Source organism: Scyliorhinus torazame, chromosome 12 (assembly GCF_047496885.1).
Source record: "Scyliorhinus torazame isolate Kashiwa2021f chromosome 12, sScyTor2.1, whole genome shotgun sequence".
Lineage (NCBI taxonomy): Eukaryota > Metazoa > Chordata > Chondrichthyes > Carcharhiniformes > Scyliorhinidae > Scyliorhinus > Scyliorhinus torazame.
Window position 1 is genome coordinate 199,391,544 of NC_092718.1, and position 26,410 is coordinate 199,417,953.

Here is a 26,410-nt window from a genome sequence, read left to right on the forward strand (position 1 = left end):
TGTACAAAAGGGGATAGAATTGAAAAATACAATGCATTAGTTAGGTCTAAGAGTATCGTGCAACAAAACACTGACTCAATTAGCATAAATTGACACTAATTACGAAGGAATTTATTGCAGAATTCTTTCCCAAATATTCAGATAGAAGTTGTAATCCCTTGCACTAAAAATTGTAATTTAATTCAGTAACTGTAAAACATTATAGGTTACCCGAGTCAGTCAGAACATGCAGGTTTTTAAAAAAACAATTTTAAAAAATTTATTTGGTATTTCCATATCGGGAGATATTTTTTCTCCCCCCAAGTGATGCCTGCCACCTCGCCACTGTCATAAATGATTAGATAATATAAAAACAAACAAGTTTGACTCGTCTAAGTCAGCCCTGCTATATAGTTGTGCATATTGTATACACCGTGTTACTTTTGCTTGTTCCATGTGGAATTTATCGAAAGAGGACAACTTGTGGTTTAACCAGATGTTCATGGTTTAAACTCCGAATACACCACCATAAACATAAACGTGCTTGATAAAGCATTTATTTTTAGATGCCAAATCATTTCACTGAAATCCAGTGACATCACCACAAAATGAAAGCAATGAAAAATTTAAGGCATCACAGTATATAATCGAATACACCATATTGACAAAAAGTCCTGTGCAAAAAAAAGTACAAATGAATGAATGACAATACTAACATTTTGAAGTAATTCTCCGAACACAATGGAGTGGAAAAACTCAGGTACAGTGAATCATTTTTAATAAACTGACTAGTACCCAACGTATAAATCAGGTGTTTTTGGCAATGCTGTATTTCTGGTGATCATCATATACTGTATTTAGGCAATTCAGGTGTACATTCAGTGGCACACACTGAAAACACACACAAACATACTGAAATGAAATGAAAATCGCTTATTGTCACAAGTATGCTTCAAATGAAGTTACTGTGAAAAGCCCCTAGTCGCCACATTCCGGCGCCTGTTCGGGAAGGCTGTTACGGGAATTGAACCGTGCTGCTGGCGTGCCTTGGTCTGCTTTCAAAGCCAGCGATTTAGCCCTGTGCTAAACAGCCCCTGTCACATCTACTCTCACACATCTGTACAGAGTTTGTTATTCTATGACCCTTCACCCACATTCAAAGCATCTCTACAGTATATCGAAAAAAATTACACCAAGGTTCAGGTTATAAAAACTATGAAAAAATATGCTTCAAACAGCATACAATTAGGACCATAAATTCTCATTTTACTTTTCAGTAGCCATCTCTACCATCATGATTCAACTTAAACGACTCCACTGCCTCACGAATAGTACTTCATAATGTTTATAATAAAAGAGCACCTTTAAAATTAGATGTTCAGTTCCCTATTAACATTTGTAATTGCAATTGAGAATTCTCCAACTATAAAATGATCCAGTGTGCATCAAGAATAAGTTCAAAAGTAAAAGGACACCCATGACAAAATTGAAGACACCGTTTTCAAAAATGGCCCGTTTGGGGTTTCTTTCCTTCTGTCACTCCTGCCCCTAAACACCAAAACTGTTTAGCTTTCAAGTGTATCGATTGATGTTTGCTCAGGTTGCATTTGATATTAAAAAAAATACATCATGCACTTCTGCATAGTGATCATTACCCAATTTTCTTGTATTAGCTTTTTGAATGATGTAAATATCAGCAACATTAATCTGTTCCTATTTTAAATTTTTTTTTTTGCGAGTTACCTTTGATGGTGTGAAATACAAATGGGTGGTGCAAAAATGAAAAAAGTCCATTTTCATTTACTCAAGAAGTCATACCTTTTCTTTTGGAGTAGTAGGAAAGAAAACACATACAGCAGCCACTTTACCTTCAATGCAGCATCGGAAAGATAAGTACACAACGCAAAGTTGCAGTATACCTCTGGTTAAAATTCACCCGACCTTTAAAAGTTGCATGTACAATCTGTACAAATGGCACAGTAGTAGTACTGCCCAATTCCCTTTATCCCATTTCTTTTCAAAACTATGTTTGTACAAAATACAGTAAAGTTCCCAAAAGGGAAATATAAATGTTGACTTGAAAGGGGAGTTCAGCAGACACAAAGTAAAAGGTATACTGCATCCTTCAATGTTGGCACAATTTTTAAGTATTATGATAGGTAGAGGCTCAGATGGTAGATATGGTGCAACAACATTCTTTATGTGGTCGACCTTTAACCACTGCACAAGATCGGCAGTCAGTTCAGGATTTGTGCAATGCTCAAGCGACGGTGCAAGTTGCTATTCCTTCTTGTAGCATCTATTTTTCAAAGGGACAAGTAAGAATGTCACAGAAATCACTCCCAAGATTTCCATTAATGTGCAGTAGAACAGGCATATCCTCTATTAGGGTTAATGCTTATCTGTTCATTTTACTTGGCAAAAAAGATGAACATTACTGCCAGTCCAGCAGGGCTGGCTTGATATGTTAATGTTTATTCACATACAAAGTGTCTTCATCACTCTCTGTTTCATCCTGAAACTCACTGCTGAGAAGAGATTTCTTTGAACCCATCGACATCATTCGTATCTCATCTTCATATTCATCTCGATGTTGTCTCAAACGATGAAAGCCGTCTTTTTGATGATTGGATTTGATGGAGCAAACACACCAAACAATGCAAGCTGTCACAAGTATTGCTGACAGGGTTGCACCTGATGGAAAATATAATATTCCTCGTTTAATTTCAGCCACTTCACAGCATTACACAAACTAGAATATCACAGTTCAATACGTATTTTGGGCCGCACAGGGGAACAAGGCAGGGATGGCCACTGTCGTCATTGATGCTTGTGTTGCCGATTTCAGTGTCGGAGGGAGCATAGGGTGTCTTAGTTCGCCGACGACTTACTGTTGTGTGTGGCAAATCTGCTGGACGATATGGGGAGAATTATGGACCTGTTGGGGAGGTTTGGGACCTTTTCCAGGTACAAACTGAATGTTGGGGAAAATGTGAGATTTTCCCGGTGAATGCTTTGGAGCGTAGTGGGAACCTAGGGGCCCTGCTGTTTACAGTGGCTAGGGTTAGATTCAGGTGCCGCATGACTGGACTACTATGCACACGTGGAATTGAGAGGGCTGATACAGGGAGTTAAAGGGGATTTTAAATGGTGGGGCACCCTACACCTGACATTGGCAGGGAGGGTGCAGATGGTAAAGATGAATGTGCTGCCAAGATTCCGGTTTATCTTCCAGTCCCTCCCGATTTGTCTCCCCAAGGCTTTTTTTACGAATGGTGGACCAGTCGATTTCGGAATTTGTTTGTGCAGGCAAGACACCGAGGGTCAGAGGGCCCCGTTGCAAAGGCGGGAAGGGGGGGGGGGGGGGGACTGGCACTCCCAAAGCTGCTACATTATTACTGGATGGCGAATGCTGAGAAGATGGGGGGCCGGGGTGGTCAGACGAGTTTGAGGGCCCTGGTGACAGCACCATTGCCATTCTCCCACGAGCAGCCTGGTGCTGGAATCTTCAATTAAGATTTGGAATCAGTTGAAGAGGCACTTTAAATTAGGGCACGTGTTGGTATTGACCCCACTATGTGGGGACCATAGGTTTGCACCAGGGTGGGGGGGAATGGATGGGGTGTAAGGGAGGTGGCGAGGGGAATGGATAGTGAAGGTGAGAGATCTGTTTGTGGAGGGCAAGTTTGTGGGGCTAGAGGAAGTGGGGCAGAAGTTTTGAGTTGCCAAGGGGGAGTGAGTTTTGATATTGGCAGGTGCGGGATTTTGCGTGGAAGGAGCTCCCCTCTTCCTTCAGTTGCTAGAATATACATTTGGAGAAGTTGCTGGTCCCGGATGTTTGTGTGGTGGTTCGGGGGGTGGGGGGGGTATATATCTATGGATGGTTGGGAGGAAGAGTTGCAGATGGAGATTGGGTGGGGAATTTGGAGTGAAATAATGCACTGAGTCAACTCAATCTCTTCATCATAGAATTTACAGTGCAGAAGGAGTCCATCAGCCCATCGAGTCTGCACCAGCCCTTGGAAAGAGCACCCTATATAGGTCGACACCTCCACCCTATCCCCGTAACACCGCCTAACCTTTTTGGACACTAAGGGCAATTTAGCACAGCCAATACATCTAACCTGCACATCATTGGACTGTGGGAGGAAACCGGAGCACCCGGAGGAAACCCACGGAGACGGCGGGAGAACGTGCAGACTCCGCACAGTGACCAAAGCCAGGAATCGAACCCGAGACCCTGGAGCTGTGAAGCAAAGGTGCTAATAACTTTGCTGTCATGCCACCCTAAGCGAGGATGAGCCTTATATAGTACAAGGCGGGCCCATATGACTCGGACCCGGATGAATGGATTCTTTCCGGCTATAGATCGTGTGGGAGGAAACCGGCTAACGATGTTCACATGTTTTGGGAGTGTCAAAGCTGGATAGACTTTGGGAGGCGGTGTTTGCGTCTGTCGGGGATTGTGGGGGTCAAGATAGCACCGGACCCGATGGTGACGATTTTTGGGGTGTCAGAGGTGCTGGGGCTGCAGGAGGGGAACAAAGAACAATACAGCACAGGAACAGGCCCTTCAATCCCGATGTCCTTACTAACGAACAAAGAAAGGTACAGCACAGGAGCAGACCCTTTGGCCCTCCAAGCTGGTGCCAATAATGATGTCCTAACTAAAGAAAGAACAAAGAAAAGAACAAAAAGGGGGCCGATGTCGTGGCCTTTGCCTCTGATTGCCCGGTGCCAGGTACCTTTGAGCTGGAGGTCAGCAGCGCCACCAGGGGTTAAGGCGTGGTTGGGGGACTTGTAGCAGTTCCTCAGGTTGGACAAGATAAGGTTTACCCTTAGGGTGGTTGGAGATGGGGAACTTTGTGCGGTGGAGGCTGTTTTTGTCCACGTTTGAGCAATTGTTTGTCGTGGGGGGGGGGGGGGGGGGGGGAAATAAAGGGGGGAAATTAAACAAACTATACATCATGTTTATTTTTGAACAATGCCGATCGATGTGTTGGAGTGTGTATGGAATAAAAATTTTATTTTTTTTAAAAAGAGCTGCATTCAAGTAAGCTTGTCACTTCAATGCCAAAAAAATACAGAGGTCCCTCAAACTGTAAAAAAAAAAAACTTTCAAATATGTGTCATGTCACTTTGATTGAGGTACGAGTTGCTGATTTTAATGAATTTCAAATTATAGCTCATTGTTGCTGGAAATCTTAACACGAGCAATTTGAAATACTGCCTCATAATACCAATTCTTACCTGCTGCCGTCACCACCAATTCTCTGGGGAGGCCAAGCAATTTATTATCCAGCTCAACAACTATTACCAAAGAGGTGGCAGCTTCGTATGAAGATACAAATACCTAAGGCACAAAAATGTAATTAGTAGTTTTTATTTTCAAGCAGGAGCAGGAGAGTTCAGAAAAACTATTATTCCTAAAAAGAATAGAATACACCAGAAAGTGGGTGTGTATTTTGCAATTGAGAGCTCATTTATGACTTCACCAAATTTTGTCAGAACAAATTTAGCAAAAAGAAAAGCTACCACTGAACTGAAAAGAAATAAGACAATAAACAACGTGTCCCTGAACCTGTGAAAGAGAAGAGATAAGTTTAATAGTTCAGATACAATTGCAGACCAGCAATTTTTTTTAAATATACATTTTGTTCTTGGGATGTAAGCTTCACTGGCAAGGCCAGCATTTATTACCCAGCCCTAATTATTCTTCAGCAGGTGGTGCTGTCTTGAACCGCTCCAGTTCATGTGGTGTAGGTACACCCACAGTACTGTTCGGGAGCGGATTCCAGGTTTTGACCTGATGAAGGAATGGTGACATAGTTCTAAGTCAGGATGGTGTGCAGCTTGGAGGTGAACTTACTGGTGGTATTCCCATATGTATGCTGCCTTTGCTCTTCCAGGTGGTAGAGGTCATGGGTATGGGAAAATGTGAAAGCCTTGGTGATCTGCTACAGTGCATCTTTTACATGGTACACATTGCTGCCACTGTCTGCTAATGGTGGAGGGAGTGACGATCAAGTCACTGCTTTTTCTGGATGCTGGCGAGCTTCTTGAATGTTGCCGGAGATGTACTCTATCAGACAACCGGAGAATATTCCATCCTATTCCTGATTTTGTATCCAGGCCCTTTGTGCAACAAATTAGCAAAGGTGGGGGCTTGCCAGACTGCAACTGTGGTGCACCCCAATCAATGACTCACATCATTGAAGACTGCCCCTGATAAAATTCAGAGGGCTCAAAGAGCTCCATCCAGTCACTGTGGAAGCTACTGTCTGGCTTGGTTATTACTGCACACACTAACAATAGCTGAATTATCATTGAATCCCCACCATCAACATCCTGGGAAGGTTACCATTGACCAGAAACTGAACTGGACTAGCCATATCGATACTGTGGCGCCCAGAGCAGGTTAAAGGCTAGGAATCCTGTGGGGAGTAACTCACCTCCTGACCCCAAAAGCTTGTCCACCATCTACAAGGCACAAGTCATGAGTGCGATGGAATACTCCCCACTTGCCTGGATGAGTGCAGCTCCAACAACATTCAAGAAGCTCGACACCATCCAGGACAAAGCAGCCCGCTTGATTGCTATCCTTTTCACAAGAATTCAATCCCTCCACTACTGACAAACAATGGCAGCCGTGTGTACCATCTACAAGATGCAACGCAGGAATTCATAGGTTTCTTAGACAGCACCTTCCAAACCCATGACCACTACCATCTAGAAGGACAAGAGCACCAGATACCCAGGAACTCCATCACCTGGAGGTTCCCCTTCAAGTCAATCACCATCCTGACTTGGAAATGTATCATCGCTCCTTCACTGTACGAAGTCAAAATTCAGGAACATCCTCCCAAACAGCACTGTGGGTGTACCTACACCTCATGGACTGTAGTGGTTCAAGAAGACAGCTCACCAACACCTTCTGAAGGACAACTAAGGATGGGCAATAAATGCTGGCCTAGCCAGCGATGCACACATCCCATTTAAAAAAATCTAAATGGTGGGCAGGCTTTTGGGAGTTAGGAGGTGAATTACTCACTGCAAAATTCCCAGCATCTCACCTGCTCTTGCAGTCAAAGTATTTATATACCAGTTACGTTTTTGGTCGATAATAACCTCCAGGATGTTGACGGTGGAGAATTCAATGATGGTAATGCTATTGTATATCAAGGGAGGAATGGTTAAATTCTCTCTCGTTGGAGAAGTCATTGCTTGGCACTTGCGTGGCATGAATGTTTCTTGCCACTCATTACATTAGTCTGAATGTTATTCAGGTCTCGCTGAAGAGGTCTGAAGAGTCACATGTTTTAGAAACGTTTCAGCCAGACAGGCTGAGTTTTTACAGTGTTTTCTGTTTTTAATTTTAATGTCAGAATTACAAATGGTTCGGAACACTATCCAATCAGCAGCAAAGATCCCCACTTCTGACCTCACGTTGAAGGGAAGGCCATTGATGAAGCAGTTAAAGATGTTTGGGCCTGGTATACCACCCTGAGAAACCCCTGCAGTGATGTACTTGGGCTAAGATGATTGGCTTTGAACAATCATAACCTGCCTCCGTGGCTCGTTATGACTCCAACCAGTGGAGTTTTACTCAATTCCTACGGATTTCTATTTTTCTAGGGTTCCTCAATAATAATTATTATTGTCACAAGTAGGCTTACATTAACACTGTAATGAATTTACTGTGAAAATCGCCACTCCATCGCCTGTTCAGATACAGAGGGAGAATTCTGAATATCCAAATTACCTAACAGCACGCCTTTTGGGACTTTAGGAGGAAACGGAGCACCCGGAGGAAATCCACGCAGACACAGGGAGAACCTGCAGACTCCTCACAGACAGTGACCCAAGCCGGGATTTGAACCTGGAACCCTGGCACTGTGAATTAACAGTGCTAACCACTGTGCTACTGTGACGTGCCCAGTCAATTGCTGCCTTGATTATAGAATCAATACAGTGCAGGAGGCCATTCGGTCCATTGAGTCTGCACCAGCCCTTAGAAAGAGCACTCTCCTTAAGCCCATGCTCTCACCCTGTCCCCGTAATCCAATCTAACCGTTTGGATATTAAGGAGCAATTTGGCATGGCCAATCCACCTGACCAGCACATCTTTGGACTTGTGGGATGTCAAGGACAGACACTCATCTCGCCTCTGGAACTCAGCACTTTTTGTCCATTTCAGGAATGGAGTCTGGAGTTGCGGCACTGACGAAACCCAAACGGAGTATCAATAGCCAGGTGATTGCTGAGTCAAGGACACCTTCCTTCACTTTACTGATGATTGAAGGCAAGAGTGATGGGACAGTAATTGACCAGATGGAGTTTGTACTGCTATTTTTGCACAGGGCATACCTGGGCAGTTTTTCTAATTGGTGGGTACAGGTCAGTTGCTGTACTGGATCAGCTTGGCTAAGGATGCGGCTGGTTTAGTTTTCAATGAAACTTAAAGGAATAGGAGAAACAACTGACCACGTTGGAGGGGAAAGAGCGTGAAATGTTAGCAAGTCACGAGTAATTTTATCCGATTAGCAAATACAGATCGGCTACGATTTTGCCACTTTGATAAATGGTGTTAAAACCTCAACTCTGATTTCAAGTTCAATGCAAAAGTGTGCAATAGCCTTTCACAAATCTACCCAAGAGGAAGGATTGTATCACACCACCATCAATTAACTTCAATAATCTTAAAAACGGATAGCAAATTCTAAACAAACTATAATTTACAGTACTGAACCACTGCTTTTTGGAAGCAATCGTTCCTCGAGTTTCCAGTGTTTAATTTTTGTTTTTGAAGATAACAAATGCTGTTTGCACCAAATTGTAGAGAAGTAAAACTGGCCGGTTAAGAGCATTGAGCGTCAGTCTCATATTGTCCAGCAAAGCTACAGAGCTGAAGGTCTGGGCCAGAAAATACAAGTAAATAAGCTGAAACAAAATTGGGAACTATATTTTCAATACGAAAAAAATAAGGATATACATTGTGGGTTTGCTTTGTCAGTGCAGACCCGATGGGCTGAATGGCCTCCATCTGCACTGCAGGGATTCTATGGAATTTTTAAAAATATGTTTTTACAATACAACTTATTTCTAAAAGTTTAGAAACAGAATAAATCCAATATCAATACATTTAAAAAAATCTTAATAGCATTTTCGAACATCTGCATTAACATGTGGTGATCCAACTCCTGCTGAGCCAATGTGAAGACATTTTAAATGTGACATGGAAAAGGCAATGTCATTCAGAAGTCAGGTCAGGAACCCTGCTCCCTAATACCCAAAGTGGGTCACTGATCGAACAATTCTGACATAACACAGTCAGGTTTACAAACTGTAAGAGATTTGCTGAAGTACCTGCTGAGATTTTCCAGCATTTTCTCTCTCGGGTTTACAAAGTTTCCTGAAGTTGTGGCTGGCTTTCACTTTAAAATTTAACTCACGGGTAATCGGGGCTCTCAAGCCTAAGACGCAGTTGTAGTCCAACAGCAAGCTGAGTAAAGCTGAACTAAGCAGATGTATAAAGGGAAAAAGGTATTTGGATTTTCTACCTGTTTGCGCTGGTGTTGGTAACCTGCTGCAAGTGCATCAATATGATGTGGTCCTGGAGACAGGAGAACATGGAAATAGCCTGCCTCTGAAGTCAGAACTTTAACACCTTCATTCAGAATAATATTCACTTTTGAAATTGGATTTCCAGCTGTGTCAGTCACCATTCCACGTAAGCCTTTATGAACCTGAGAGAAGCAACATCAGATTTAAAAAGAAAAGTCGGCATAAACTACTTAAAATAGTCGTAGATAAGAACATTGGAAACAAAGCTATTGGAAAGCAAAGCAAAGACAAATCTCTCTTTTCTATAATGACGCATTAATTGTTCATTCTTTTGTCTATCACCATGGATTCTATGGATTGAAATTGCAGATATGTTATATCTGTCGAAGTCTGAGAACATGCACAAACAGACTCAAAAACAGCTTCTTCCCCACTGTCATCAGACTCCTAAATGACCCTCTTATGGACTGACTTCATTAACACTACACCCTGTATGCTACATAAGCCAGTGCTTATGTAGTTACATTGTATATGTTGTGTTGCCCTATTATGTATTTTCTTTTATTCCCTTTCCTTCTCATGTACTTAATGATCTGTTGAACTGCTCGTAGAAAAATATTTTTCACTGTACCTCGGTACACGTGACAATAAACAAATCCAATCCAATCCAATATTGAGAGAATATAACCTCCCGACACAATCAAGTCAGGAATGCCCATCTTTTTTGCTTTGTGGACTTCACTCAACCTCCGGTGTACAAATTATATTTTCTTATTAATCAGCGTAGATCTCAAGGTTCTGATGGCAATGTTCCGATTTGGGTTTTAACATTCTTGAGACAACTGGGCTAACACAGCATTTTCCAAACTTCCAAGGTGACAAACATCAAGCAGACTGGGCCAGCAAATAAGATACATTTGTACAAATAGGTGAGAGTTGCCTCAGTGTCCAGGGCTGAATTGTCAGAGCAGGCTTGGCACCCCTGCATTGATGAGGTATTAATAATGATACTTACCTCAACAAGCATACGGAGTAAAGACTTCTTGTTGTCACGCCAAATTGTAGCAAGATCCTTTGCGTGTGGGAAGTTACAGCAACCTGTGTAAACTGTGATCTCAGGACAGTGGCCATAGGTAACACTAAAATCCTGATAAGACAAGTTGAAAAAATAATTAACTTTACAGTGGGAGCAAGCAAAAGAATTAAAACATAGTTTTATTTGAAATAATTTCACTCAGATCCGTCTCTTTGAAAATAATTTATACCACAAACAAGGCAGACATTCAGCCTCAAGCTAAACTCTATATTGTATACATGTCTTGTTCGCTTTTGTTGCGGGTTTGATTTTAGTTGGAATTCTAGCCAATAACCCAATTCCTATTTGGGGAACACAGACCATTCTCTCACTTCACAACAATATAAAACCATTCAGGATTGGCCTGGAGTCTCCAAGAATTGAAGATCATCTGCAGGACTGGATAACAAATCTGTTTGCTTTCCAGTTGGCAGAGGAAGGCAGTGCGTCGCAACAAAAAGGATGGGTGCATTGGCTAACGAATGGCTGGAGCATGGGGTACATGTGATAAAATTACCAGGAATACATTTAATCACAGTTGGTAACCCCACAAGGGAACCAGCTGATGAAGTGGCACAAGCATTTAAATTATTGTCTTCTGTGACTGAGAAAGTCTTCAATACATCACTTCAAAAGGTTTACAGTTTACGATGTAGGATTCTGTACAGTTTACATAATTTTGCAGAGAACCCAGTCATGGTGCTTACAATATGATCACTGAGATTGCATCAACTCTCAACCAGCCATTAGAGGGCAGTATAGGAAAAGCATACAGTACTCGCTTCTGTTCAATCAATGTAGTGTTGGCTTTTAAAAATAGAATGCCTTTCAGATTTTCAGTGATATATATAAATATATATATACTTACATCAATCAAAAGATTTTATAGGCTTCATTATAACCACTTATCTAATGCTCACCTTCATGCTATGCATGTGACCATGCCATTGTGCTCCACGTACAACACCACCAGGGACGTTTTCATCTGAAATAGATTAAACCAATGAATGATATAAACTTCAGATGCCAGAAGCAACTGGGAAAAAAAAAAACAGGTTCTCTCCCTCATATTTCACAATACAAAAATTCAAATTGCACTTGCAAATAATGTGACTAGAAATTAGCATTTATAATCTTATTGCACAAAGCTTTTTCTAAATTGAACAAATAACCCACAAAATATTTTATATTTTTGTAATGCTGACCTTCCCATCTCTGACTATAAGAATGCTTTTCCCTTGGAGTGTTCTGGGATTAATTTTTCTATCCCCAATTTTGAAAAAAACTTGTGTTTTAACAGTTGTGGTACCGTTCCTCTCATTCAAATTGTGTGTCAGGTTTCCTGACCTACTTTCAGAGCTGATGTAAAGGAACTCAGCGTTGTTTCTGCCTTCCTCTGCCAATTGGAAAGCAAACAGATTTGTTATCCAATTGGATAATGTTTGGCTGTCAGCCTGACGGCCATTTTATCTGGTGAAGAGAAATGTTCAAAGAAAATTTCAAAACTATCCTTTTTGATGCCCCCGCGTTTTTTCTCCAAGACTGTACCCAACAGTGTCCTGCAGATGATCTTCAATTCTTGGAGGCTCCAGGCCAATCCTGAATGGTTTCTCTTAGGTATCCCCCTACCAAAGGGAGCAAAACCACAGTGGCCAATTTATATTCCCCTTGGGACATGGCAACAGAATGACTGATAACTAATGACGTTCCATGTAAATCAACCAATGTACTGTGGAAAGTTGGGTTAAGTGAGTTCATCTAGGGAAGCTGTTTGTGATGGAATTATATTCCAAATACATGAGGGGACGAGATTGCAACATACCAAATGCATATGGGGATGAGATTGCAACAGCATTCCCGACTGCGGTGCAAACACTGCAATTAATCATCCCATAGTAGAGTGGCATATTACTGCAATCAGATTTTGTTGGCCAACAGACATGAAACTTTAAATTCAAATGGGTTATTCTCTCTTGTGAGCAACAACATAAACATTAAATAAAAATATCCAGGGCGGGATTCTCCACTCCCGCGCCGGTTGGGAGAATTGCCTGGGTCGCCGTATTTTCCCGCAACGCCGGTCCGACGCCCTCCCGCGATTCTCCCAAGTGGCGAGAACGACCCCGCCGAGTTCCCCGCGGTGCAGGCCGGAGAATCGCCCGAGACACCCAAAATGGCGATTCTCCGGCACCCCTGCTATTCTCAGGCCCGGATGGGCCAAGCCAAAACGGCGGGTTCCCCCCCGGCGCCGTCCACACCTGGTCGCTGCCGGCGGGAAGGCGCCGTCCACACCTGCTCGCTGCCGGCGGGAACAGCGCGGGAACGCCTGCCCCGGGGGGGGGGGGGGGCTCAAATGGGGTTTGGCCCGCGATCGGTGCCCATCAATCGTCGGGCCGTCCTCTCTGAAGGAGGACCTCCTTTCTTCTGCAGCCCCGCAAGATTCGTCTGACATATTCTTGCGGGGCGGACTCGGAGAGGACGGCAACCACGCATGCACAGGTTGGCGCAGGCCAACCCGCGTATGTGCGGGTGACGCCAGTTATGCGGCGCGGCCGCGTCATGTATGCGCCGCCGCCTTTAAGTGGCGACAAGGCCTGGCGCGTGTAAATAACGCGGCCCCGCTCCGAGCCCTGAATCGGTCGGGATAGGGGCCGTTTCGCACCGTCGTGAACCTCGATGGCGTTCACGACGACGTGGGCACTTCGGCGCGGGAGTGGAGAATCCCGCCCCCAATCTCCCTTTAAAGCCCATAATGCCTTCAAAATGACCAATTTCTGAACCTGATGATTCGCTTAAATTTGTTTACCAAAACAAATGAAAGCAGAATTTTAAAACAAAAACAGTAAATTTTGCAAACTACCCATTCATAATTTCCCCTCAACTTCTTTTTAAACTTCCTCCATATTATTAGAAATGATTCGCAGCAACGAAAAAACTCCAGTTCGAGTTACAGGGTATTCGGTGTGGAATGTCAGATGACTTTTGTTTCTCCACAAATGTCACTTGACAGAAAATTTCCAATTTTTTATATTGTCAGCATCTGCAGCATGTGGCTTGTGGTTTACTTCAAGATTTTAGTATTACCTCCAGAGGTCGCTAACACATTTTATGCAATTCTGTACTTTACAGCGTATGCTCTTATGTTTACAGTGCATTTAATAATCTTTATTGTCACAAGTAGGCTAACATTAACACTGCAATGAAGTTACTGTGCAAATCCCCTAGTCGCCACTTTCCGGAGCCTGTTCGGGTACACAGAGCGAGAATTCAGAATGTCCAAATTACCTGTCAGCAAGTCTATTTCGGGACCTGTGGGAGGAAACCGTAGCACCCGGAGGAAACCCACGCACCCATGGGGAGAATGTGCAGACTCCGCACAGACAGTGGCCCATGCTGGAAATCAAACCTGGGACCCTGGAGCTGTGAAGCAACAGTGCTACCCATTGTGCTACCGTGCTGCCCACACATTATCAATATTTTGTTTAATTAGATGAGGGTCTGTGGGCTGATGCCCTGAGTAGGGTTAATTCTTCCTTCTCTTGTGCCAGGCTCAGCCTAATATAGTTCAAAGTTATTCACAGAGCACATATGACAGGGGCAAGGTTGAGTAGGTTCTTTGGGCTGGAGGACAGATGTGGGAGGTGCTCGGGGAGCCCGGCAAATCCCGTCCATATGTTCTGGTCGTGCCCGGCGCTGGATGGGTTTTGCGAGGACTATGTCCAAGGTGGTGAACGCCCGGGTCAAGCCGAGCTGGGGATTAGCATTATTTGGGTATCGGACGAGCCGGAAGTGCAGGAGGCGAAAGAGGCCAGTATTCTGGCCTTTGCATCCCTGGTAGCCCGGCGGAGGATTTTGCTACTATGGAAAGATGCAAAGCCCCCCTAGTGTGGAAGCTTGGATCAATGACATGGCAGGGTTCATCAAGCTGGAGAGGATAAAGTTTGTCTTGCCAGGGTCTGTGCAAGGCTTCCTCAGGTGGTGGCAACCGTTCCTAGACTATCTCACGGAGTGTTAGGAGGAGGTCAGCAGCAGCAGCAGCCCGGGGTGGGGGGGTTCTTTTGGGGTGGCGTTTGGGTGAAGGTTGGGTTTTTTCCCCTATTTGTGTTTTTAAATGTTATATGGGAGGTTATTGTATATGGGGGAAATCCAATGCATAATTTCTGCTTGTTGTGCTCTTGTTTTTTTTCTTCTTGTTGGGGGGGGGGGGGGGTTTGTTGAAAATTTTGAATAAATATATATATATTTTTAAAAAATATTTTGTTTAATTTTCTTTCATGCGGTAAATTTAATGACAGCATTGCATCTCTTCTAGTCCACTCTCATTTTGCTCTAGGGCAGATCATCAGAGCGAACATATGGAACAAAGGGACTGACAGTTAACATATTTTGGGCCCAGACAAAATGTCACGAAATAACCAATGGAAATGAGGAAAGAGACGGGATATGAAGCCAGGATTCCCTCAGGTCAAAATTTTCTATTGACCCATGTCAGACCTTCTGGTCCTACAAGCTAACGTTCATTTGAAATTTTCGTCTGGGCTTGCAAAATATGTGAAGGCTGAAGAGAATTTTAATGAGATTTTATTTTGAATTCTTACCAGTGTTATTAGGACAACCTGGATGGCCCAAGTGCATTTTGGGGTGATTGTTAGAATAAACGGTTGCCAAATATTTCAGGGTTTCCTCATTTGCCACTGTTGGAAGAAAACAGAGTGCGTCATATGCAGGTCACACAGTACTGAATGTGGTAGTTTTCTACTTTTACAATGTGCAAAATGTTGTGGTGGAACAAAAACATTTTTCATGTTGGGGAATACTGGAACCATAACCCCAACCCTTGAACAAATTCGGTCTACAGACGACAACTCATGAATATGCCATATGATCACTGATCATACCGTTTCTAGAATGCAGGATACGAGACCTCTATTTTCAACCACAATTTGCTCTTTGAACCTCTTACATTATTACTCGTATTCAACAGTGAACCAGGAATATAGTTAATATCAACTACACATTTGTCTGGCTATCAACCACTGGTAAAGATACAAGTTAAGTATTCTTTATCTGTAAATCTGAAAAGCGAACACATCCAAAATCTGCACTTTTCTTTGAGCCTGGTAGCACACATGGCTAGCACTGTGGCTTCACAGCACCAGGGTCCCAGGTTCGATTCCATGCTGGGTTCACTGTCTGTGCGGAGTCTGCACCTTCTCCCAGTGTGCGCGTTGGTTTCCTCCTGGTGCTCCGGTTTCCTCCCACAGTCCAAAGGCATGCAGGTTAGGTGGATTGGCCATGCTAAATTGCCCTTAGTGTCCAAAAAGGTTAGGAGGGGTTATTGGGATAGGTGGAAGTGAGGGCTTAAATGGGTCGGTACGGACTTGATGGGCCGAATGGCCTCCTTATGCACTGTATGTTCTATGTTCTAGTCAGCCTTTATCGAGTGATGTCTAGTTTGTCGGCACAGTTTATCTTGCAATTTTGTGGTGAACATTTCAAAAAGGAACTTTTTATAGATGCCCTGTATTTATTATTGTGATTCATCATACTTTTCTAGTCATTTTATTGACTTTAGGTTGTTGTAATGTAGTTGCTTAGCAGTATCTAAAAACTGAAATTATTTGAAAAAAATCAAATGCAATTGGCCCAAAGGATTTTTATAAAGGATACTCGACCTGCAGTAAAAACAAACTGCAGATGATAGGAACAAAAATGAAATAAGCAAAGTCATCTTGTAGTTTATTTTAAGAAGTGCAACCTCTTGAGACTTCCGGGTGCGGCGATGACCAGCTGAGTCGCACGTTTCGGCAGCTCCCTGTGAAACGGACTTTTGGGCTCTTGATAGGAGCCCCAACGGCAATTTTAACGGCTGAAAACACCGTGCGGTAAACCAGAAGGGTGTTCCCCCTGGACACGGATGGAAAAAGGAGAGGAATGAGGCCGGATTGCAGCGGATCCTTTGGAACAACGGCAAGGAAGGCAAGCAGAAACCAAGATGGCGTCGGAAGGTGGCAGTTTCATATGGGGCCCTGAACAACAAGAGTTTTTGAAACGCTGCGTGGAGGAGATTAAAAAGGAAATGAAGAAAGAGTTGTTGGCCCCGATATTACAGGCGATTGAAGGGCTGAAAGAGGAACAAAAGACCCAGGAGCAGGAGCTTCGGGTCGTGAAGGCGAAAGCAGCAGAGAATGAAAACGACATACAGGGCCTGGCGGTGAAGTCGGAGATACAGGAGGCACACCAGAAACGATCTGTGGAGAGGTTGGAGGCACTGGAAAATAACGCAAGGAGGAACAACTTGAGGATTCTTGGCCTTCCTGAAGGTGTGGAGGGGGCGGACGTCGGGGCATATGTGAGCACGATGCTGCACTCGTTAATGGGAGTGGAGGAGACTTCCGGGTGCGGCTATGCAGAGCTAGGTCGCATATTCGGCAGCTCCTGCTTGGAACGGACTTTTGGGCTCTTTTACAGGGCCCCCACGGCATTTGTTTGACATTTCCCGGTGTGGGAAGAAGGCGGCAATATTCCCCCGACAGTGTCCCCCAGGAAGGGTATGTCTCTTGGTTGCCAGACACACGCAGAAACAGTGAAAGATTTGGCTGCAACTACAGGATAAACAGGGCCTCTTCCAGCATGCAGGCGGGGGAAGGGCAAGCTTAAAGCTGCAAGCTGACCTGAGGGCCTGTATCAAAGGTGAATTCTAGCAGCAGAGGGAACAACTGTGAAAAGACCTCATCAAGGCCACTGAAGGGACTTCCGGTTGCGGTGATGCCTAGCTAGCCGCACGCTTCGGCGGCTCCAGCTCCGACGGACCTTCGGGCTCTTTTAAGAGCTTCAACGGGGAATTTTTCGACGACGCAACCCGGTGTGGGGCGTGTGAGAAGGGAGTCCCCCCCAAACGAAGGAGGAAAAAACCGGCGGCGGCGGCTGCAGCGCGAGGAATCGTCGACCAAAGGGTCAGAAAGAGAGAAGTACAAGATGGCGGCGGAGAAAGCGCAGGCGACATGGGGGCCTGAGCATGAAATTGTGAGACGGTGCGTGGAGCTGCTGAAGAGGGAGGTGCTGACCCCGTTGCTACAGGCAATTGAGGGGCTCAAGGAGACATTAAAGACCCAGGAGACAGAGCTCCGTGTGGTGGAGCAGAAGGTGACAGATATTGAGGACGAGATCCTGGGCCTGGCGGTTAAGACACAGACGCACGAGGCACTTCATAAAAAGTGTACTGAAAGGATCGAAGCCCTAGAAAATGGAGCGCGAAGGAAGAACCTTCGGATACTGGGTCTCCCTGAGGGTGTGGAAGGAGTGGACTGTGGAGCGTACGCAAGTACGATGCTGAGCTCACTGATGGGTGCTGAGGCCCCTACGGGCCCCTTGGAGGTGGAGTGGGCAAATCGGATTCCGGCGAGAAGACCAAAAGCGGGAGAACCACCCAGGGCGATAATCGTGCGATTTTACCGCCTTAAGGATAGAGAAGAGGTCCTGAGATGGGCTAAAAAGGTGCGGAGTAGCAGATGGGAGAATGCAGTGGTACGGGTATACCAGGATTGGAGTGCGGAGGTGGCGAGAAGGAGGGCGAGCTTCAACCGAGCCAAAGAGGTGTTGCATAAAAGGAAGGTGAAGTTCGGGATGCTGCAGCCGGCAAGACTATGGGTCACGTATCAGGAGAGACACCATTATTTCGAGACGGCGGAGGAAGCATGGACCTTCATCAAAGAAGAGAAATTGGATCGGAACTGAGGGACTGATGCTGCAGGAAATGTTATTGATAATGTTACAGTGGAAGTTAATTGAGAAGTAAACAGGGAAGGGGGGAGACATTGGGGAAATGTGGGCGCCGGTGAGGGGGGAAAGACGGGACATAGTTGGAGAATGGGGAAGGGGAGGGGGAGGGGAAAGGGAGCTGCGCCATAAGAGGCGGGTCAGGTAAAGGGATGTTCCCGCACCAGAAAGAATAAGGCGGGAAGACAGGCGCAAGGCGGATGGGAGTTCCCCACATGGGGAGGTCGAGGAGTGAGCAGGAGTAGCCGGGGTCAGTTGAAGTCAGCTGACTTACGGAAGTAATATGGGGGGAGCAATCAAGCTAGAAAGAGATCTAGCGGGGAGGGGAGGAGGGAGGGAGAAGGGGGGGGGGGGACAACTGGGTTGCTGCTGCGGAAATCCAAAAGGAAATGGCTAAAGAGTGGGTGGGCGGGGATGGTGTGCGACGCTGGGGGAGCGAGCGGGAGCGCGGAGGCGGGATATGGGACTGGCCTAGAGAAGGTAATGGCTAGTCGACACGGGAGGGGGGCAGGTAGCCCCCTAGTGAGGCTGATCACGTGGAACGTGAGAGGCCTGAACGGACCGATAAAAAGGGCCCGAGTGCTCGCGCATTTGAAAGGACTAAGGGCAGACGTGGTTATGCTCCAAGAGACGCACCTAAAGGTGGCGGACCAAGTTAGGCTAAGGAAAGGATGGGTGGGACAGGTGTTCCACTCAGGACTGGACGCAAAGAATAGAGGGGTGGCCATCTTGGTGGGGAAACAGGTCGCATTTGAAGCAAAGAACATTGTAGCAGATAGCGGAGGTAGATATGTAATGGTGAGTGGCAGGCTGGAGGGAATGGAGGTCGTGTTGGTTAACGTGTATGCCCCAAACTGGGACGATGCGGGATTTATGAGACGGATGCTGGGGCGTATACCGGACCTGGAGGTAGGAAACTTGATTTTAGGAGGGGACTTTAATACGGTGCTGGACCCGGGGCTAGATAGATCCAGCTCAAGGACCGGAAGAAGGCCGGCAGCGGCCAAGGTACTTAAGGGGTTTATGGACCAAATGGGGGGAGTGGATCCATGGCGATTTCTTAGACCTAGGGCTAGGGAGTATTCCTTCTTCTCCCATGTCCATAAAGTGTACTCCCGGATAGATTTTTTTGTTTTGGGAAGGTCGTTGATCTCTAGGGTGGAAGAAGCTGAGTACTCAGCCATAGCGGTTTCGGATCATGCCCCACATTGGGTGGACCTGGAATTAGGAGAGGAAAGGGAGCAGAGAACACTCTGGCGATTAGATGTGGGACTGATGGCGGATGAGGGAGTGTGTGCAAGAGTGCGGGGGTGTATTGAGAGATACCTGGAGGTCAATGACGATGGCGAGGTCCCTGTGGGAGTGGTATGGGAAGCACTAAAAGCGGTGGTCAGAGGAGAGCTGATCTCCATTGGGGCCCACAAAAGGAAAACAGAGGCCAAGGAAAGGGAAAGATTACTGGGGGAGATTTTAAGGGTGGATAGGGAATTTGCAGAGACCCCGGAGGAGGAATTGTACAGGGAGAGGAGACGACTCCAGACGGAATTTGACCTTCTGACCACCAGAAAGGCGGAGGTACTGTGGAGGAAGGCACAGGGGAGGAGGTATGAATATGGGGAAAAGGCGAGTCGCCTGTTGGCTCATCAATTGCGAAAGAGGGCAGCAGCGAGGGAAATAGGAGGAATTAGAGACGAAAGGGGAGACACGGTGCGAAGGGCAGGAAAGATAAATGAGGTGTTCAAGACCTTCTATGAGGAACTGTATAGGTCTCAACCCCCAGAGGGAGAGGAGGGGATGCGGCAGTTCCTGGACCAATTGAGGTTCCCGAAAGTGGAGGAGCGGGGGGTGGTAGGCCTGGGGGCACCGATTGGGGTGGACGAGGTTATTAAGGGACTGGGAAGCATGCAAGCAGGGAAGGCCCCAGGACCAGACGGGTTCCCGGTGGAGTATTACAGAAAATATGTGGACTTGTTGGCCCCGTTGATGGTGAGGACGTTCAATGAGGCCAGGAAAGGGGGGACTCTACCCCCGACGATGTCGGAGGCGACGATATCGTTAATTTTGAAGAGGGATAAAGATCCGTTGCAGTGCGGGTCCTATAGACCCATTTCATTGTTGAACGTGGACGCCAAATTGTTGGCAAAGGTACTGGCATCGAGGATAGAGGACTGTGTCCCGGGGGTGGTGCACGAAGATCAGACAGGGTTCGTAAAAGGGAGACAACTGAATGTTAACGTGCGACGACTATTAGGGGTGATAATGATGCCCCCAGTGGAGGGGGAGGCAGAGATAGTGGCGGCAATGGACGCAGAGAAGGCATTTGATAGGGTGGAGTGGGAGTATTTATGGGAAGTGTTAAGGAGGTTTGGGTTTGGGAACGGGTTTATTAGCTGGGTTAGACTTCTTTATGGGGCTCCAACGGCAAGCGTAGTTACAGGTCGACATAGATCGGAGTATTTCCGACTATATAGGGGAACAAGACAGGGATGCCCGCTGTCTCCATTGTTGTTCGCGTTGGCAATTGAACCTCTGGCCATGGCGTTGAGAGACTCCAGGAAATGGAGAGGGGTGATTAGAGGGGGAGAAGAACACCGAGTCTCGTTATATGCGGATGACCTATTGTTATACGTGTCGGACCCAGCGGGGGGAATGATAGAGGTTATGCGAATTTTGAGGGGGTTCGGGGATTTCTCGGGGTATAGGCTAAACATGGGAAAGAGTGAATTATTTGTGATACATCCAGGGGACCAGAGTAGAGAGATAGAAGGCTTGCCTCTAAGGAAAGTGGAAAGAAACTTCCGATACCTGGGGATTCAGATCGCTAGGAGCTGGGGAACCTTGCACAGACTTAATCTGACACGGTTGGTAGAACAAATGGAGGAGGACTTCAAGAGGTGGGACATGCAGCCTCTATCGCTGGCGGGCAGGGTGCAAGCAATTAAGATGATGGTCCTCCCGAGGTTCTTATTTGTATTTCAATGTCTCCCTATACTAATCACTAAGACCTTTTTTAATAAAATAGACAGGAGCATCACGAGCTTCGTGTGGGCAGGGAAAGTTCCGAGAGTAAGGAGGGGGTTCCTTCAGCGTAGTAGGGACAGAGGAGGATTGGCACTACCGAACTTGGGCGATTACTATTGGGCCGCCAATGTGGCAATGATACGTAAATGGATGATGGAGGGTGAGGGAGCGGCGTGGGAAAGACTGGAGAGAAAGTCCTGTAAAGGGACGAGTTTAGAGGCGCTGGTGACGGCGCCGCTACCGATCTCACCTAAAAAGTTTACCACAAACCCGGTGGTGGCGGCAACATTGAATATCTGGGGACAGTGGAGGCGACAGAGAGGGGTGCGGGGAGCCCTGGTGGGGTCCCCAATCAGGAACAACCATAGGTTCGCCCCAGGAAGAATGGATGGAGGATTTCAGAGCTGGTTCCAGTTGGGAATTAGGAGGGTGGGAGATTTATTTATAGATGGGACTTTTGCGAGCTTGGGAGCATTGGAGGAAAAGTATAAGTTGCCCCGGGGAAATTTCTTGAGATATATGCAGGTGAGGGCATTTACTAGACAACAGGTGAGGGAATTTCCATTGCTCCCGACACAGGGGATACAGGACAGGGTGCTTTCAGGGGTGTGGGTCGGAGAGGGCAAGGTGTCAGAGATTTACCGAGAGATGAGGGAAGAGGGGGAGGAGTCGGTGGGCGAACTAAAAGGAAAGTGGGAAGAAGAACTAGGGGAGGAGATAGAGGAGGGTATGTGGGCTGATGCCCTAAGCAGGGTAAATTCCTCTTCCTCATGCGCCAGGCTTAGCCTGATTCAATTTAAGGTGCTACATAGAGCACACATAACGGGAGCAAGATTGAGCAGGTTCTTTGGAGTGGAGGACAAATGTGGGAGGTGTGGCGGGAGCCCGGCAAACCACGCACATATGTTTTGGGCATGCCCGGCACTGGAAGGGTATTGGAAGGGAGTGACGGGAGTGATTTCGCGGGTGGTGAAGGCCCGGGTCAAACCAGGCTGGGGGTTAGCTCTATTTGGAGTTGCGGAAGAGCCGGGAGTGCAGGAGGCGAAAGAGGCCGACGTTGTGGCCTTTGCGTCCCTAGTAGCCCGGCGCAGGATCCTACTCATGTGGAAGGAGGCGAAACCCCCCGGACTGGAGGCCTGGGTAAATGATATGGCGGGGTTCATTAAACTGGAGCAGATAAAGTTTGCCCTGAGAGGATCGGCTCAAGGGTTCACCAGGCGGTGGCAGCCATTTCTCGACTACCTAGGGGAACGTTAGAGGGAAGACAGATGACCAGCAGCAGCAACCCAGGGGGAGGGGGGGGGGGGGGGGGGAGGGGGGGTTTAGTTTAGGTCAAAGATAAAGGGGTTTTGTTACTTGTGTATTGTTTAAAATTTCTGTATTGTTATTGTTGCGTTTGCTTTGTAAGAGGGGAAAAATTGTTGTTTGGGAAAAAATTTTCAATAAAACATTTATAAAAAAAAAAAAAAAAAAGTTAATGGGAGTGGAGGCCCCGACGGGTCCGTTGGAGGTGGAGGGAGCATACCGAGTTATGGTGCGAGGACCGAGAGCAGGAGAAGCTCCCAGAGCCATAGTGGTGAGATTTCTCCGCTTTAAGGATAGAGAAATGGTCCTTAGATGGGCGAAGAAAACGCGGTGTAGTAAATGGGAGAACGCGGTGATCCGCGTCTATCAAGATTGGAGTGCGGAGGTGGCGAGAAGGAGGGCGAGCTTTAATCGGGCCAAAGCGGTACTTCACAAAAAAAAGATAAAGTTTGGAATGCTGCAACCGGCAAGACTGTGGGTCACATATCAAGGGAGGCACCACTACTTTGAGACGGCGGATGAAGCGTGGACTTTTATTGTAGAAGAAAAATTGGAATGATTGGACTACGAAAATGAACGTTTGGACAAAGTGGTGGGACGAGTGGGGGGGGGGGGTGAAGAGGGATTGTATGATTAATCCTGCGGTATGGTAACATTTCTTTCTCCCACAGGTGGTGATGGGGGGAGGTGGGGAGGGAGAGGAGATGGGGCGTTGGCCATGGGAGGCGGGGCCGAGGGAGAGGCGCGGGCTTGGTTCCCGCGCTATGATAAATATGGCGGGAATAGAGAAGCAGGAAGGAGGGGGCGCCGCACGGGGCGAGCCGTGATCACGGGGGGAAGCCGAGGTCAGCCAGAGTTTGCTGACTTCTGGGAGCAACATGGGGGGAGTAATTACGCTAGCGGGGGGTCTAGCGGGAGGGGGGAATTACTGGGTTGCTGCTGCTGGGGAAAGGGGGGAGTGGGTGCGGGAAAGGATGGGCGGGGGGGCACCGTCTGGGAGAAATACAGCCGCGTGGGAACTGGGCGAGAAGCTGGAAAAAGATGATGGCTAACCGGCAAGGGGGGGGGCGTGGGAAGCCCCCCAACTCGGCTGATCACGTGGAACGTGAGGGGGCTTAACGGGCCGATAAAGAGGGCACGAGTACTCGCACACCTTAAGAAACTTAAAGCAGATGTGGTCATGGTACAGGAAACGCACCTGAAACTGATAGATCAGGTTAGGTTGCGCAAAGGATGGGTAGGGCAGGTGTTCCATTCGGGGCTGGATGCGAAAAACAGGGGGGTGGCTATATTAGTGGGGAAGCGGGTAATGTTCGAGGCAAAGACTATAGCGGCGGATAACGGGGGCAGATACGTGATGGTGAGTGGCAAATTACAGGGAGAGATGGTGGTGTTGGTAAACGTGTATGCCCCGAATTGGGACGATGCCAATTTTATGAGGCGAATGCTAGGACGCATCCCAGACCTAGAGACCGGAAAGCTGATAATGGGGGGAGACTTTAACACGGTGTTGGAACCAAGGCTGGATAGGTCGAAGTCCAGGACTGGTAGGAGGCCGGCAGCAGCCAAGGTGCTTAAGGATTTTATGGAGCAGATGGGAGGGGTGGACCCGTGGAGATTCAGTAGACCTAGGAGTAAGGAGTTCTCGTTTTTCTCCTATGTCCATAAAGTCTATTCACGCATAGACTTTTTTGTGTTGGGTAGGGCATTGATCCCGAGGGTGAGGGGAACGGAATATACGGCTATAGCCATTTCGGATCATGCCCCACACTGGGTAGACTTGGAGATAGGGGAGGAAACAAGAGGGCGTCCACCCTGGAGAATGGATATGGGACTAATGGCGGATGAGGGGGTGTGCTTAAGGGTGAGGGGATGCATTGAAAAGTACTTGGAATTCAATGACAATGGGGAGGTTCAGGTGGGAGTGGTCTGGGAGGCGTTGAAGGCGGTGGTTAGGGGGGAGCTGATATCAATAAGGACACATAAAGGGAAGCAGGAGAGTAAGGAACGGGAGCGGTTGTTGCAAGAACTTTTGAGGGTGGACAGACAGTATGCGGAAGCACCAGAGGAGGGACTGTATAGGGAAAGGCAAAGGCTGCATGTGGAATTTGACTTGCTGACCACAGGCACTGCAGAGGCACAATGGAGGAAGGCGCAGGGTGTACAGTATGAATATGGAGAGAAGGCGAGCAGATTGCTGGCACACCAATTGAGGAAAAGGGGAGCAGCGAGGGAAATAGGGGGGGTGAGAGACGAAGATGGAGAGACGGAGCGGGGAGCGGAGAGAGTGAATGAAGTGTTTAAGACATTTTATAAAAAATTGTATGAAGCTCAACCCCCGGATGGGAGGGAGAGAATGATGGAGTTTTTGGATCGGCTGGAAATTCCCAAGGTGGAAGAGCAGGAAAGGATGGGATTGGGAGCACAGATCACGGTAGAAGAAGTGGTGAAAGGAATTAGGAACATGCAGACGGGAAAGGCCCCGGGACCGGACGGATTCCCAGTTGAATTTTACAGAAAATATTTGGACTTGCTCGCCCCGCTACTGACGAGGACCTTCAACGAGGCAAAGGAAAGGGGACAACTGCCCCCGACTATGTCAGAAGCAACGATATCGCTTCTTTTAAAGAAGGAAAAGGATCCGCTACAATGCGGGTCCTACAGACCAATCTCCCTCCTCAATGTAGATGCCAAGGTCTTGGCCAAGGTAATGGCAATGAGAATAGAGGAATGTGTCCCGGGGGTGGTTCATGAGGACCAAACTGGGTTTGTGAAGGGGAGACAGCTGAACACGAACATACGGAGGTTGTTAGGGGTAATGATGATGGCCCCACCAGAGGGTGAAACGGAGATAGTAGTGGCGATGGATGCCGAGAAAGCATTTGATAGAGTAGAGTGGGATTATCTGTGGGAGGTGTTGAGGAGATTTGGGTTCGGAGAGGGGTATGTTAGATGGGTGCAGCTGTTGTATAGGGCCCCAGTGGCGAGTGTGGTCACGAATGGACGGGGATCGGCATATTTTCGGCTCCATAGAGGGACAAGGCAGGGATGTCCTCTGTCCCCATTACTGTTTGCACTGGCGATTGAGCCCCTGGCGATAGCGCTGAGAGGTTCCAAGGGATGGAGGGGAATACTTAGGGGAGGAGAAGAACACCGGGTATCTTTATATGCGGATGATCTGCTACTATATGTGGCGGATCCAGCGGAGGGGATGCCAGAAATAATGCGGATACTTGGGGAGTTTGGGGATTTTTCAGGGTATAAATTGAACATGGGAAAGAGTGAGCTGTTTGTGGTGCATCCAGGGGAGCAGAGTAGAGAAATAGAAGACCTACCGTTGAGGAAGGTAACAAGAGACTTTCGTTACCTGGGGATCCAGATAGCTAAGAATTGGGGCACATTGCACAGGCTAAATTTGACGCGGTTGGTGGAACAGATGGAGGAAGATTTCAAGAGATGGGACATGGTAGCATTGTCAATGGCAGGGAGGGTGCAGGCAGTTAAGATGGTGGTCCTCCCGAGATTCCTTTTTGTGTTTCAGTGTCTCCCGGTGGTGATCACGAAGGCTTTTTTCAAAAGGATAGAAAAGAGTATTATGGGTTTTGTTTGGGCCGGGAAGACTCCGAGAGTGAGGAAGGGATTCTTACAGCGTAGTAGGGATAGGGGGGGGCTGGCACTACCGAGCCT

The 26,410-nt window shown here is 46.9% G+C and overlaps 1 protein-coding gene across 1 annotated transcript in view; it reads right to left on the minus strand.

Moving 5' to 3' along the window:
• Nucleotides 1-520: 520 nt before the first annotated feature.
• Nucleotides 521-26,410, minus strand: part of cpda (carboxypeptidase D, a) — a 105,784-nt gene continuing 79,894 nt past the window's right edge. Inside the window, exons 17-22 of the mRNA XM_072470133.1 lie at nucleotides 15,217-15,312; nucleotides 11,539-11,603; nucleotides 10,559-10,690; nucleotides 9,540-9,725; nucleotides 5,230-5,332; nucleotides 521-2,673 (exon numbers count right to left, since the gene is read on the minus strand). Of these exons, the coding sequence (XP_072326234.1) occupies nucleotides 2,447-2,673; nucleotides 5,230-5,332; nucleotides 9,540-9,725; nucleotides 10,559-10,690; nucleotides 11,539-11,603; nucleotides 15,217-15,312 (809 nt within the window). The 3' untranslated portion in view covers nucleotides 521-2,446. The remainder of the gene's footprint in view (nucleotides 2,674-5,229; nucleotides 5,333-9,539; nucleotides 9,726-10,558; nucleotides 10,691-11,538; nucleotides 11,604-15,216; nucleotides 15,313-26,410) is intronic.